Source organism: Hyla sarda, chromosome 2 (genome assembly GCF_029499605.1).
Source record: "Hyla sarda isolate aHylSar1 chromosome 2, aHylSar1.hap1, whole genome shotgun sequence".
NCBI lineage: Eukaryota > Metazoa > Chordata > Amphibia > Anura > Hylidae > Hyla > Hyla sarda.
Window position 1 is genome coordinate 177,291,360 of NC_079190.1, and position 16,701 is coordinate 177,308,060.

Consider the following 16,701-nt stretch of genomic DNA (forward strand, 5'->3'; position numbering starts at 1 on the left):
TCCGCCATAAGGGGATTTTAGTACGTACCTGCCAGACAGTAATGGACATGCTTAGGAAGGATCCGTGCTTGTCTTGGGGCTAAATGCTTTGTTGTGAGATTATCATCTTTTTGCGAACTGGCTATTTCCTATTGGAGTTCGTTCCCTCAAACGACAAGTCCCATAATTCCTTGTTTGTAAGTCAGCCACCCCACCCATTAAACACACATGATCCTTTTCATTCAATAGACCAATGTTTTCTAACAGGGTGCCTCCAGCTGTTGCAAGACTATAATTCTTGCAGAATATTCTCCCTCCCACCCAGCAGTCACTTCACCCATTAAACCAAAGACAGGCTCCCTCTGAACACCTGACTAGTGATGTAATGTCTCAGGCCACACTGTAGCCTGGGAAAACCTGAGATGAAAGTAATTTTGTGTGCTGTTAAAAATAAACATTGGTGCAAAAATCACAGAAGAATTGTGAGCCCACCATCACACACTGGTGCAGACACCATATCATGGACTACACTGTAGCATAGTCCAGGGGCGTTGCTAGGTCTCCAAAAGACCTGGGGCTAGAGCCCATAGCCAAGCTACACCCCCTAACCAAACTCTCAAACACTCCCATAGCCACGCCCTAACCACACCCTCAGACACACCCCTAAGAGACTGCATGAAGCATTATCAGGGACATTACTACTTCATTCTGGTGATCGGTGGGTGTCCCAGCAGGCGGACCTCACCTATCACCTAGCTATCCCCTATCCTGTGATTAGGGGACCATTTAACATTTTGGGAATACCTGTAAAGCTGCTTTCTCTGTTTTAAAGACCTGTTATAATGTTCCATTAAGGAAACCCTTAAAAACGTTCGTTAAACGGCCGTTACAAAATCCCAGTCAAGTCTATGGGATTTTGTGATTAGCCGTTATGACCTTTTGATGCCCGCTATGAATAATGGACGTTACCGTATTTTTCGCCGTATAAGACGTCACCCACCACCCCTGCTATGCAAGTCTATGGGAGGGGGCGTGCCGTCACAGAAAAGAAATTCAAAAAGAAAAATAACTTCCTGTGTATTATACATCAGCTGATAAGTACTGGAAGGATTAAGATTTTTTTAAATGGAAGTAATTTACAAATCTGTTTTAACTTTCTGGCACCAGTTGATTTAAAAAAAGCTGATTTAAAAATAAAAAATAAAAAAAAATGTAGCTAGAAAATAGCATTTTTCTAGATTTTACATTTTAAGCTCGTACAATAAATAGTCATGCCGCACCAAATTAATGATTAATTCACATCTACAATATGTCTATTTTATGTTCCCATCATTTGATAAACATTCGTTTACTTTTTTAGAATGTTAGAAGGTTTATAAGTTTAGCAGCAATTTTCCAGATTTTCACGAAAATTTCCAAATCTGATTTTTCAGGGACCAGTTCAGTTCTGAAGTGGAATTGAAGGGCCTGTATGTTACCCCCATAAAATCAACCTGTTTTAAAAACTGAATCCCTTAACCCCTTAAGGACTCAGCGTTTTTCAGTTTTAGCATTTTCATTTTTTTCCTCCTTACTTTTTAAAAATCATAACCCTTTCAATTTTCCACCGAAAAATCCATATTATGGCTTATTTTTTGCACCACCAATTCTACTTTGCAGTGACATTAGTCATTTTACCCAAAACTCTGGGGCGAAACAGAAAAAAAAAATAATTGTTCGACAAAATTGAAGAAAAACGCAATTTTGTAACTTTTGGGAGCTTCTGTTTCTATGTAGTGCATTTCTTGGTAAAAATGACACTGTATCTTTATTCTGTAGGTCCATACGATTAAAATGATACCCTACTTATATCGGTTTGATTTTGTCGTACTTCTGTAAAAAATCATAACTACATGCAGGAAAATGTATACGTTTAAAAATGTCATCTTCTGGCCCCTATAACTTTTTTATTTTTCCACATATGGGGCGGTATCGGGGCTAATTTTTTGCGTTGTGATCCAAACTTTTTATCGGTACCACTTTAGTTTTGATCAGACTTTTTGATCGCTTTTTCTAAAAAAATTTATGGTATAAAAAGTGACCCAAAAATACGCTATTATGGACTTTGGAATTTTTTTTGCGTGTATGCCATTGACTGTGCCGTTTAATTAATGATATATTTTTATAGTTTGGACATTTACGCACACGGTGATACCACATATGCGTTATATCGCGTCACCCAGTAACTATACGTCCTGCGTCGTTAAGGAATTAAGGACACAGGGCGTACAGGTACGGGCAGCCAGGACCCGCGGCAAATGCCGGGCAACACTGATCGGGCCGATGTCCAGCATTAACCCTAAACTGAAAGTAAAACTCAACCGGCAGCTCAGCGGAGCTGATCGGAACTATCGCAACAGGATCGCGATGTCCCGATCAACTTACTGGACGCTGGGAGGGTCATTACATGCCTCCTCGTCGTCCAATCGGCAATCTACTGCTCCATGCCTGCATTGCCATGGTATAGCCTCCTAAATAAAAAAAAATTAAGAGAAAAATAAATAAGAGAATAAATGTGAATAAGCCCCCCCCCCCAATAAAAGTTTAAATCATCCCCCTTTTCCTATTTTTTAAAATAAAATAATGTAATAAAAAAAAATTATCATATGTGGTACCGCCACGTGCGTAAATGTCCGAACTATAAAAATATAAGGTTAGCTAAACCGCACGGTCAATGGCGTACATGTAAAAAAAAAAATCTACGTCCAAAATTGTACATTTTTGTTCACTTCATTTACCATAAAAATATTAATGAAAAGCGATCAAAAAGTCCCATCAAAACAAAAATAGTACCGATAAAAACTACAGACCACGGCGCAAAAAATAAGCCCTCATATAGCCCTATATGCGTAAAAAATAATAAGTTATAATTTTTTTAAAGTGGTAAAATAAATAAAACCTACATAAATTGAGTATCCCTCTAACTGTATGGACCTACAGAATAAAGATAATGCGTCATTTTTACTGAAAAGTATACTACGTAGAAATGCAAGCCCTAAAAATTTGAAAAATTGCGTTTTTTTTCTTTTCATTTCACCCCACAAATATATATTTTTTTGTTTTACAGCAGATTATGTTCTAAAATAAGTAATATCATCGCAAGTACAATTGGTGACGCAAAAAACAAACCCTTATATGGGTCTGTAGGTTCAAAATTGAACGCGTTATGATTTTAAGAAGATGAGGAGGAAAAAACGAAAGTGCAAAATCGAAGATTGAAAGTGAAAACGGGTCCTTAAGGGGTTAAAGTAGTCAGAATGATATTAAACAGCCCTGTATAATCGGCAGCCATATTGCGGCCAGTCACTGCAGCCTTTCACTGCAGAGAGAGAGATAGGGACAGACAGCAGTGTGTGTTGCACAGAAAAGCTTTTTTCCAGCAGGGATTCACCTCCCAGTCATATCAGTGTTCTGTTGCACAGAGAGGGACAGAGAGCAGTGTATGTTGCACAGAAAAGCATTCTTACTGCAGCAATTCACCTCCCAGTTACTACAGCGTTCTATTACTGAGAGGGACAGAAAGCAGTGTGTTGCACAGAACAACAGTGATTCACCTCAAGCTCAAATGCTGCCTAGAAGCACTGATAGGGAAGGGAGTTAGATAGAGAGAGTGCAATTTTTGGTGTAGTACACAGCGACTGCGTGCTGTAGCACTGGTTTGTACTGCTGGTGTTGTACACAAATACTTTTTTAAGCGTACTGGAGCGCATTGTCCTCCCCTCGTAAGTGCATACCACATATGGACATATAAGTGGTGTACAATGTTGTTGCTGTTAAAGTCTCAAGGGCCTAGATACTTTGAAAGGCCAGGCAAAAGTACTCACCGCCTTGTGTCGTACACAAATACTTTTTTAGGGTACTGTAACGCATTGTCTTCCCCTCATAAGTGCAAACCACATACGTGCATCTAATTTGTGTACTGTTTTGTTCCTGTTAGGCCTCTTTCACACTAAAGGTATCATCCTGCCGTTTTTTTAACCCTTTTTTTTAAGGCTGTAATAACTTATTTTTTTAACATCAATTTCGCATAGACTTCAATGTTAAATTTTAACGTCCGTTTTTTCACCATTATTTTTGCTGGACCAAAAATTAGTGCATGCACTGTCTTTTGTGCCGGTAAAAATAACGGACATTAGTAAAAACAGACATACCTGATGCAAAAGGAAGGTAAAAAAATCCCATTGACATAAATGGGATTTTTTGATGGCCTTTTTCAGGACTTTTTGCCGGGAGTAATAACAGAGGTTTTTACAGGATGATACCTGTAGTGTGAAAGGGGCCTTAAAGTCTCAAGGGCCTAGATACTGTGAAAGACCAGGCAAAAGTACTCACCGGTTGGTGTTGTAGACAAATACTGTTTTAAGCATAGTGGAGCGTTTTATTCTCCCCTCATAAACGCACTAAGTATGTCAGGCAGAAAAGTGTCAGGACATGCACAGAGGAGTGGCAGAGGCCTAAATTCATCAGGCAGAGTTTGCAGCAGACTAGGGGTGAGTGGCAGCAGGGGTTTCAATGAGAGGCCTGAGCTCACAGTATCAGCTAGCAGTCGTATCTCGACCAGCAACCCATCTGCCGTCATCGATTGGTTAACACGGTCATCCACTTCATCACAAGTGACATCTGACACCCCTAGTCAACAGTCGGTGGGTTCCTCAGACATAAACCTCAGTTGACATGGCCCGGGAGCAGTCTCTGTCCTCCCATTGCCTCTGTCCTATGCTGTTCCTTCCGCCACAGAAGTATCTTATGCTGTGGGTTTAGCTCGACTATTTAGTGAGGAGGATCTAGAGGATAGTCATCAGCTACTGCCCAGCCAAGAAGTGGAGGAGACATCTGCCGCTTCCTTTGCTAGGTGGGCAAGCAGTGATGAGGAGAGTGGCATGTGGAGGTGGTGTTGCGAGCATTCAGGCTCCTTAAGCAGACACTGTTGAGGAACCTGAGGGGGTCTGCAGTGACGTGCAGACACAACTCGATGATTATGAAGCTGATCGCACTTGGGTGCAGAAGGGGCTTCATCGTCATCATCATCAGGAGAAGAGGGTTTCAGGTTGCCCGTGAGGCAGCAGCTGAGCCAGCAAGGTGATAGCATGGTTGGCAGTCAGCATGGTGGCAGAAGTGGAAAGTCTGGAGCCAAACGTGCCACCTGCTTTGCGGCAGCCTACCTTCCCGGGAGGTAGTGGAACAGGGGTTCCTGGTGTCGGCGTCAGTAGCAGTCAACCAGTGCGGATTGTTGGTGGGAAAATCAGCTACTCGATGGTGTTGCAGTTTTTCATCAAGCATCCGGAGGAGGTTACCATGGCCACATGCAAGATGTGTCAGCAGAAGGTGAAGCGTGGCCAGGGTCCCAATGTTGGCACCACGGCCCTTCATCAACATATGCAGCGTCACCATAAAGTGGCATGGGCTCCGATTGTGGTGGTCCAGCCTTCTGCATCACCCCAGTGAAAGTGGTTCCTGCACAGCCACAACAGCAACTTGGAATGGTCACGTCGCTTCCGCCACCACGCTCTCAGGTCTTGGTCCTGTGACAGTGTGCGACTCCGCCTCCTCATCCTCCACCATATCCTCAGCCTCCACTGCAAGGACAAGTCTCAGTGGCCCTCCAGCATACCATGTGTGCAGGACACGGCGGTGTCACACTGTTCTTCACATGGTTTGCCTTGGCGAACGGAGTCACACAGGGGAGGAACTGCTAAAAGTCATTCATGAAGAAATCTGAGCATGGCTTACTCCACGAAAACTGTAAATGGGAACCATGGTGACCAACAACGGGAAGAACATCTTCTCTGCGCTGCGACAAGGAAGCCTGAGCCATGCTCCCTGCATGGCACACGTGTTCAATCTGGTTGTCAAGCCGTTCCTGAAGTGTTTCGCCCCCATCTGGAAGACATCCTAACAATGGGAAGGAAACTTTGCATGTACACCAGCCACTCGTACACCACAAAGCACACCCTCCTTGAGCCTTGAGCTGCAGCGTCAGAACGGCATCCCCCAACATAGTCTGATTTGCGACGTTTCCACACATTGGAATTCCACTCTCCATATGTTGGACCGACTATACGAACAGAGAAAAGCCATCACCGATTTTTTGATGATCCAAGCGGATAGGGGTACTCCCCCTGTTTAACTTAAATGTCAACCAGTGGCAGCTCATACGTGACACCTGCCATTTGCTCAGGCCCTTTGAAAAAGCCACATTATTAGTCAGTTGCTAGGATTACGGGATGAACGACGTCATTCCACTGCTTCAGCTACTACAACATGTGTTGGAAACGATGGGTAGTCCGGGCACTGGAGATGTGGCGCCTACATCTCATGGCCAGATGAGTCCTGTGGGTGCTGAACTGGAGGAGGAGGGGCACAGTGGAGCACAGTTTAGGTTTAGTGAGATGGGCGGTTTTTCTAGTCATCTGACAGGAGAGGAGGAGCAGGAGCAGCTAGAGGAGCTAGAGGGTTATGAGGAAGGTGAGACACAGGACCCAGACACATTGTGGCAGTATGCAGTGGAGATGGAGGCAGGGAGTCCCTCCGAGTCACTTGCACAAATGGCGCGATGCATGCTCGCTTGCGTAGTGACCGCCGAATTGTCACCATTTGGCAGCGGGATGACTTCTGGCTCTCCACCTTATTGGACCCTCGCTACCCGCTCAAAATGGTGGCCTTTTTCACACCCACTGAGAGGGAGGACAAACTGTCCTACTACAGAGACATCCTACGTAGTCAGTTGGCCAATGCCTATCTTTGCCATCGGCCATCCTCTCGCAGGTCTTACTCGGGGGCCCTCTGGGCTCACCTTCCACTGCCATGGCTGCTGGGGAGGGGTGGGGTGTCAGGAGCAGTAACAGCTCCATAAGCAGAAGCCTGAGTCTACAGTCGCTGATGAGTAGCTTTCTTCACCCGCATAGTGAAGCAAATCATCAGCAGCAGGTAGACCTGGAGCAGGACCTGAACCAGCAGGTGATGGCAAAGCTGGACTTCTGGGTAGCCAAAATTGATTTGTGGCCGCAACTAGCAGAGTTTGCCCTGAAAAAGCTGTCCTGTAGTGTGCCATCAGAGCGGATGTTTAGTGCGTCAGGGGCCATAGTAACCCCAAGAGAACTCATCCGTCCACGAAAAATGTGGAGAGACTGACCTTTGTGAAGCTGAATCATGCATGGATCAGCCAGGATTTCCACCCACCAATGCCTGATGTAGATTGACCATGGTGCCACACCAACACTTCACAAATATGGATAGTGCAAAACCTGTTTAACCCCTTAAGGACCACGGGTTTTTCCGTTTTTGCACTTTCGTTTTTCCCTCCTCACCTTTTAAAAGTCATAACCCTTTCAATTTTGCACCTAAAAATCCATATGGTGGCTTATTTTTTGCGCCACCAATTCTACTTTGCAGTGACATCAGTCGTTTTACCCAAAAATCTACGGCGAAACGGAAAAAAAAATCATTGTGCGACGAAATTGAAGAAAAAAACGCCATTTTGTAACTTTTGGGGGCTTCCGTTTCTAAGCAGTAAATTTTTCGGTAAAAATGACACCTTATCTTTATTCTGTAGGTCCATACGATTAAAATGATACCCTACTTATATAGGTTTGATTTTGTTGTACTTCTGTAAAAAAAATCATAACTACATGCAGAAAAATTTATACGTTTAAAATTGTCATTTCTGACCCCTATAACTTTTTATTTTTCCGCATATGGGGCGGTATGAGAGCTCATTTTTTGCGCTGTGATCTGAAGTTTTTAGAGGTACCATTTTTTATTGATCAGACTTTTTGATCGCTTTTTATTCATTTTTTTCATGATATAAAAAGCGACCAAAAATACGTTATTTTGGACTTTTGGATGATATATTTTTATAGTTCGGACATTTACGCACGCGGCGATACCACATATGTTTATATTTATTTTTATTTACATGGTGTTTTTTTTTTATGGGAAAAGGGGGGTGATTTGAACTTTTATTAAGGAAAGGGTTAAATCACATTTATTAACTTTTTTTTTACACTTTTTTTTTTTGCAGTGTTATAGCTCCCATAGGGGGCTATAACACTGCACACACTGATTGCCAGGACTGTTCACTTTAAAGCCATAGCTTTGCAATGATCAGCGTTATCGGCGGTCGATTACTCAAGCCTGAATCTCAGGCTTGGAGCAATCAATCGACGAGGGGACACGCCAGAGGCAGGTAAGAGGACCTCCGCTCGTGTCCTTGCTGATCGGGACACCGCATTTTCACTGTAGTCCCAATCAGCCCCGTTGAGCAGCCGGGCAGCTTTCACTTTCGGTTTAGATGCGGCGTTCAATGTTTGATCGAGATCGCTGCCGCGCTATTAGCCCTGAGTCCCGGAATCAGATATATGCCGGGACCGACCCGATATGACACGGGGTCACCGCGTGACCCCGCGTTATATCGCGGGAGCCGCCCAAGGACGTAAATATACGTCCTTGGTTGTTAAGGGGTTAAGGTGCTGCTCCCCAGTTACAAACATTCCTCGCTATCAGACCACAAGTAAGTATTGAGGATATGCATTAGCCAAAACGTAACTTTTCTTAGGATAAAATTTATGTACAATGTATGGTCCGTTGTAACAGGTGGGGGTAAAAACTTCCCCTGTAAGGCCCTACTCTCGCATTATTAATTCCCTTCTAGGCAAGTGCTACTCGCCCTAAAAAGGGCGGCCCCACACAGTAACCTCTCCCTATTTCCACCTACAAACACTGCCATTTCCCAGGGTTTTTAGGTGGAAATAGAGTTTCCTGTGTGGGGCCACAATTTATAGTGCGAGTAACACTTGCCAATAAGGGAATTTAATAATGCGAGAGTAGGGCCTTACAGGGGAAGTTTTACAATGGACCATACGTTGTTCCCTTCCACCTTTTTAGAGGTCTTTGCATCACATCAATACTTGGTGGTGTAGGTGGCACGTTTTGTTTTTTGCACACCTTTCCTTTTGTTTGATTTAAAAAAAAATGTGGGTCCATATATTTTATCCTAAGCATATTATAAAAAGTAACGTTTTACGTAATGCATGTCCTCAATACTTACTTGTGCACACTAACACTTTTACAAGAGACCATTTTCTCCTGCCTACCTTCCTCAGCTTCTATTCTGATCCTGCCACCTGCCTGATGCCACACACAAGTTCTCCTTTTTTTACCCACCTTTGTCACCGGGTACTGGTATTGCCACCCCCCGCACCACTCATGTGTAACAAGGTCACTTTACGGACTCCTGATGCTGCTGCTGCCACCTCCACCATATGTTCTCCTCATTCTGATGCTACCTCCAGGCTGTCTCATTCTGCCACCATAAGTTCTCCTCTTGCTGCCGCCAACTCCAGGTTGTGTCATTAAGCCACTAAAGGGTTTCATCATGCTTCTGCCACCTCCAGGTTGTGTCATTAAGCCACTATATGTTCTCCTCATGCTGCCGCCAACTCTAGGCTGTGTCATTCAGCCACTATATGCTACCGCCAACTCCACGTTGTGTCATTCAGGCACTATATGGTCTCCTTATGCTGCCGCTATCTCCACGCTGTGTCATTCAGGCACTATATGGTCTCCTCATGCAGCTGGGACATTACCGACAAATTTTTATGGTAGCACTAGCTACCATTAACCTTCAATTAAAATTTGAAAATTTATATTTTAATCTTAGGGATTGTGAGGCCCTATGGTCTCATCATGCTGTTGGGACATTACCTAAAACATTTTTATGGTAGCACTAGCTACCAAAAAACTTCAGTTACAATTTGAAAATGTATCTTCTAATCTTTGGAATTGTGAGGACTTATGGTCTCCTCATGCTGCTGCCACCTCCAGGCGGTGTCATTGTGTCACCATATGGTCTCCTTATGCTGTTGGTACCTTAGATTAAACTTTAACAATGTTCATGTATCTAAAATCTTCAATTTAAATTTTACAAAATATCTTTAATCTTTTCTATTGTGAGGCCCTATGGTCTCGTCGGGCTGCTGCCACCTGTAGGCTCTGTCATTGTGCCGCCATGTGACTCCTTGTTAGATTGGGTTTTGTGGTCATACAGTATTAGTTTAAAGTAAACGCCAGAACATGTACCGACAGACCAATAGCAGCGATCATCGGCCGGGGACCACTACGATTGGTTCCTGGCCGTCTTCAGAGAGGCTTGGCTGTGCAGTACAGCCAAGCTCAAGAAACTGTCCGGCGCCGCTGTGACAGTTTTATTTCCATAAGGTAAACATACATGGTGATGCTGGAAGTCATCCCTAATCTCCATGTACATGTACCTGATTTTGTGGGAACAGGTTAAAGTGCAATTGTCACCAAAATACGAGGTACAGAGCTGCTGGCTCCATTAGTTAGGGCATAGCAAAGGCAAACAGGTGGTACCTTAGTATCCTTAGCCTGCAGCTTGTAAACTTTTATCTGTGGCTGTTTTGTATTTCGGCTAAACAGTTGGAGGGGCCGACCAGCCTCTCCAAAAGTTTGGCCGAGGTACAAGACAGCCTGAATATACAGTAAGTTTGCACCCTACAAACAAATGAGCAAAGGTGCCGTCTGTTTGATCTCCCTATGCCCTAACTGCAGGCATCATTAGTTAGGGAATAAGGAGATCAAACAAATGGTACCTTTGTTTTCATTTGCCCGCAGTGTGTAACTTTCCTGTATATCAAGGCTGTTTTGTACTTCAACTGAACAGTATTTTGTTGTTGGTGTATAACAGATTGTTAATACACAATACATGTAAATAAAATATTGGGTGAAAAAAATATATATTTCTGTAAAAATTACATATTTGAAGGTTTCATGTTGTCATACACACAATCACCAGCCTTAGGCTATGTGCACACATCGTAAGAAATTGAAAGCTTTTTTGATTTTCCTACATCTTAATAGCTGTTTACGTTTTTTTTTTTTTTTTTAAGAGAGAAATTTTTTTGCTTGATATTGGAATTGTTATTTTTATTTTATTTTGGCTTTTAAGGAGAGTTTCGTACACAGTGTTTGATGGCAGTTTTCATGTCTGGAAGTGATTGTTTTTTAAGCCAAATCCAGTGGATTCAAAAGAAATGGATAATAAAAATAAGACCTTACCTTTCCCATTCTCCTTCTTCCTGGATCCACTTCTTCATTGGTCTATATTTGCACCCCATTAAGATATCCAGCCTGTATTTTTTCTCCAGGCAGTATTGTTTTCCAAACTTTATGGAAATAATAATAATGGTTTCTTCGCCCTACAATGAATTGTTGATCACTAATTTTCCTTAATTTCAGTATTTCGGTTGTATTGGGTACACAACCTTATCCGACACCGGGACTTGTTTGTTTAGTTCCCCCTTTTATTCTTTGCAAATTCCAGTATTTAGCTGAACTTGGATTCATTTCTAGTTTTATCTTTTTCTTTTTGGATTCTGAGATCTTTTTGAATTCTGAGGCCTTTTGACCTTCCTGACCTTACATTGTCCAGTACTGTGAAATCAATTGATGGGTTTAGCCACAATGGTTAGAAGCACTTCCAGAGTTATTGCTGTTTGTCTGTTAGATTGAACAAAGACTTTCAAGGAAGAGAGGGCTTGTACGGCACTGACCAGGACCAGAAGCGTAAGGTAAAAACAGCAGGTTTATTGGGATTTACCCACAATGCAACGCGTTTCACCGCACCTGGGCGGCTTCATCAGGCATGACAACACAAGTAGGGGAGGAGTATATATATTAAATAAAATTAACTCTTTCATGACATATTCATACTATAGAGCTAATTAAAATACAGGTGGCGCTGAAGCCTCGAGCAGTTCAATACTCGAACCAACTGCACCACCCACATAAAAAATATATATTAATAAGTCAAACAATATATAAATATATAAATTATAAAATACACATATACATAAACAATAAACAAATAAATAAACACATACATGTGTGCATAATTCAGCAGACATTTATCCGGACCTGAAAGGTTCAGAAAGAATTCTAATTATATTTAATTTTCATATGTAATATATCTATATAATCATTTTGTATTAGATGAAAATTATTTGTTTTGTCAAAACTATATCTAGTAATATTCCAGACTACTAGCGATCTCTTTTTACATGTAATGTAGTCATGGGTATTTTCCCACATGTCAACCGTATATATCACAGATGTATATATAAATACATAAAGAACTTTTAAAAATATTGTAACATCAAAAATAATCATTCTCCTTTAAATATATAATATAAACTATAAAAGAATTTAACAATTCTACAATTTTTAAACATATCCAGAATGTATCCGAGTATAAGACCGAAAGGGTAGCATCACTAAACGCTGTGTGTGAATGGGGTTTAACGGACAATAGAAATGAATAGTATGAATATGTCATGAAAGAGTTATGAATATAGTATGAATATGTCATGAAAGAGTTAATTTTATTTGATATATATACTCCTCCCCTACTTGTGTTTTCATGCCTAATGAAGCCGCCCAGGTGCGGTGAAACGCGTTGCATTGTGGGTAAATCCCAATAAACCTGCTGTTTTTACCTTACGCTTCTGGTCCTGGTCAGCGCCGTACAAGCCCTCTCTTCCTTGGAAGTCTCTGTTCTCTCTAGTTCTGTGATTGGGAAGGCTGCAGACCGGGAATTATTACCCCTCCACGCTTACCATTGTTGTGTGTGGGGACACGCAACCACCGATGGTAAGAGTTTCTAGTTAATATACTAGATTACCCGAAGGTGGTTTTACGCTATGGAGCGTTCTCCTTTTTTCTCTTGTCTGTTAGATTGACCTTTATTCAAAGTATAGTAATGATATTGCATATTTTGCTATACTCTGCTATGTTACCTTCTGAAATGTATTCTTGTACTACCCACTGTATATTTATAACATGTATGGACCTATTAAATAAAAATGTACTTGTGTTTAAGGGGTAGTCCGGATTAGGAAAATGTATCCCCATCCAAAAAAGGAAGGGGAGGATCCGATCTTCTGCATGGCATGGGGGTCGACACACCACTTCCATGCTTCTCTATGGGAGAGCCAGAGATACATGAGTGCCATACAGTCCCTCTGAACAGTCATTATATTGAAGGTTTTCCAAATTGAATAATTTTCCAGGGTTCAGGAAAATGACAGTGGCCCAGATTTATCAATTTGCCTGAAACTAAAACGGTCTGGTTTTGCTCATGGCAACCAATCAAACAGGCTTGGACAGGTTTACCTTACCTTAAATACTGATGGTCATCAGTATCAGTTGAAGGTCAGACTCTTGGAACCCCCTGACAATAATTCGATTAAAGAGGCCACAGTGCTCACACATGTACAGCCGCCTCCTCATCGCTTATCAGCTATATAGACTGTTATCAAATGAACGGCATTGTGCTTAGTAAGAGATGATGAGGTCGCAGATTCAGTCAGCTGATTGGTTTGATGGCCAGGAGTTGGACCCCCAGTGATCTGATATTGATGACCTATCCTAGGCATAGGCCATTAATGTTTCAGTCTTGGAAAACCTGTTTTGCATGTAAAAGCATTATGACCGGTTTCTCACAAGCGTCCTACGTGTGCATTTTGTGTCCGTATGATGAGTGGCTTATCTCCCATGGATCAGGCATGTTGAAATCTTTGTAGGGACACCCCCATACACTCTTTAGATGACTAATGTGTATGGACATCTACAGATTAAAGGAGTACTGTGCTACATACTGTGCTACTTTTCTTTTTATCCCCTATCCACAGAACTGTGGCTTAGTACAGGATAGGGGACAAAAAAATAAAGTAGCAGAGTACTCCTTTAAGTGGGTTATCACCATGATCCCTATTTATATTGACATCATAGAGGCCTTAATTTAAAGCATTGCACACAGGGATCAGCTCATTGTCAAGTCGGCTTCAGTTTATTTACAGGTTGTCATGATGAGACAACCCCTATAGTTAATTTTATTATTGTTAAAGGCAAATTCCATTTTGTAAAAACATATTCCCTATCCTGTGTGTGTCCCACCTCAGCCTGTGATTGGCAGAGCGGCTGTCACTTCTATGACCAGTTTGTTTTTTAAGTTATGGCCCAGGCTCAAGTTATGGAGATCACAAGGGTCCCAGCGGTCAGACCCCACGATCAGCAACTCATCGCCTATTCCTGTGGACAGTGCTTTAGATTAAGGGGTTTCTGTGTATACAAACTGGAGTTCCCCTTTCAGAAAGACAGTGCTGCATGGGAAAACGTTTGATGCTTTTATGAGTGTTTCCCCCTAAAATTTAAATAAAAAAATTATCTGGAAATATAGATTCAGCTGTTTCTTGGTTATCTTGGTCTTTGACACATGTAGCATGTGCAGGGTAATAAGCAAAGATGGCGGCCATTAAAGCGTTTTTGTGATAGTTACCAGCCAACTATTAACAGGGCCTGAATGGAATGTAAAATGACATTATAATTCTTATAATATGCTGGTAGCATTGAATTGTGAAAACTCCAGGGGATATTTGGCTTTGTGGCTTCTGTTTGAAGTTAAAATTTACAGATTCCCAGGATAATCTAGAAACTGATTAGAATAATTCACAGATGACCCTGGATCTTACTTACAGGTTCATGTAAAAAAATAAAATCCTTTTTAAGTTTAAAATGTTACATTTTTGAAGTGTATTGTAATTTAGCAAGATGTAAGTGATTTACTGAATGCATACATAAGAAATGCCAGAGATTTGTTCTATGATAGTGTGCAGTCAGTCTGCCATATTAGGGTGTGTAACCACGAGTGCATTGACCTAGATAACACCACTTAAGATATGGCAGTGCAGAAACAATAAAATCTATTGCTGGACCCTATACAAGTAAATTATAGAGTGGTAAGAGTTAAAACACTTCTCAGTATGAAAGCATGTAAGTGTTTACCTTCCTAGATGGCACAGTACATTGTATCAGTACTCAGTGTTGGTAGGTGCTCCCATTCCTATTGTCTGATACTGCAGTTATGTGCACATTATTTTAGGGTCCTTTGTTGAACCGGGAAAGTGACAAATAAGGGATAAATAAACAGTGGTCCCATTTTAAGAGAAAATGTGAAACTATTAGTATGTTTAGTTTGCTGCTAAAGAATTTCCATGCAGTGCTGCAGGTTTATTGATGAAAGAAGTGTGTTTTATGGTACGAGATGAGATATGTCTGTGTGTAAGGAAGCGCACCATAATTCCTTCCATTATAACAGCAATAGACATAGTTCATTTATTCACAAGCTTCATGCAATCCATAGTTTACAGTGGGCCGAATCCACATACTTATTATGGCTCCCAGCTGTTCTTTTGATTCCCTCTCAGAATGTCTACATAACGTCTCCGATACAAACACACATGCTTAGAAGCTTAGTCACACTGCATAGAGCCTCTCGTATATGGGTAGTGAAGACATTTTTGCCATGGTTTAGGACAGCCAGTACAATTGGGGCACTAGAGGCGTCTTCTTCTCAATAGTATTCAATACAATATGTGGAGATTCTAAGGTGGAATCAAACAAACAGGGGGGGGGGGGGGGGGGCACTATAACAAATTAGACACAGGTATTAAAAAAAAAAAAAAATCCTTATCCAATTGATAATCTTTAATCTAGAGCAACCCCTACAGTTTGATGGCTTCTTATGATCTTGTATTGTAGCCATAGTTCTATTGATTTGTAAAACTCCCTTTAGGGCTGTCCACACTAGGCACATTCCAAGGCCCATGTGGCCTAGAGGGCATATTTATCTGGGTAAATTCTATACGTTTCTCAATCAGTAGTAAATGCAAAACCGGTTGAACCATTGATCACAAATTTTGAATTCTTTACATAATTGATGTTGGTGTTACATTAATCTTGTGTATCAAGCCAAATACATTAATACATGTTTTGTGTTGTTTTTTCTGTTCCTTCAGTATACATTTTGGAACTTTATACCGAAGAACCTATTTGAACAGTTCAGAAGAATAGCAAATTTTTACTTTCTAATTATTTTCCTTGTACAGGTAAGTTTTTGGGTGGCTTTTAACATTTGTACTATTAACATTGTACTTATATTGTACTATTTTTTTTGTGCCACACAGTAGGGTTTTATGTTGAACTCGATGGACTCTTCTCTTTTTACAACCTTACAAACTATGTTACATTATTCTTATATCAATTTCTGTGTCATATTTAGAAATTAAAACAATGAAAATGAAAAAAATTGGCTTCATATTCTTTTAGCAATGAAAGAGGGCATGTAGAGGTCACAGACTGGGGCTGATCATCCCGGTGGCCTCATTTTAAAGGAGCTGTTCTCTTACAACTGTGTTTTAGTGTTAATGTTTTATGCTATAAGCCTTGTCCAACACACTTGGTAGAAACTAGGGATCGATTATCGGCCGATAATCACAATTTTGGGCATTGTCGTATCGGCAATTAACTTGCCAATAAGCCGATAATGCCCTGCCCCCCGCACCGCCCCCACCGCACCGCAACCGCCCCCCACCCTCGCCCACCCTCCGAGTCAATGAAAAAAAAATTAAACTTACCCGTAATGGGGGTGGTCCGGGCCATCCATCCTTCCTGTAGTGTCCGGCGGCATTCCGGGTGGAGGGTGAACCGGTCCGGGCTGTCCTTCTTCTCCAGGGGTCATCTTCTCCACTCCGGGCAGGCTCCGGCCTAGTACGCTGCATAGACGCCGCCACTACAGGAAGGATGGATGGCTCGGACCACCCTGACAGG

General features: G+C 41.7%; 1 protein-coding gene across 18 annotated transcripts in view; it reads left to right on the top strand.

The window, feature by feature from the left end:
* ATP11A (ATPase phospholipid transporting 11A) overlaps positions 1 to 16,701 on the top strand; it is a 268,432-nt gene that overhangs the window by 147,606 nt on the left and 104,125 nt on the right. For all 18 annotated transcript variants that reach the window (XR_008888568.1, XR_008888571.1, XR_008888572.1 and 15 more), the window contains one exon: positions 15,891 to 15,980. Coding sequence is in view for 12 of the 18 variants with exons in the window: in XM_056555787.1 (XP_056411762.1) it covers positions 15,891 to 15,980 (90 nt within the window). In the remaining 6 variants the exon portion in view is untranslated. The remainder of the gene's footprint in view (positions 1 to 15,890; positions 15,981 to 16,701) is intronic.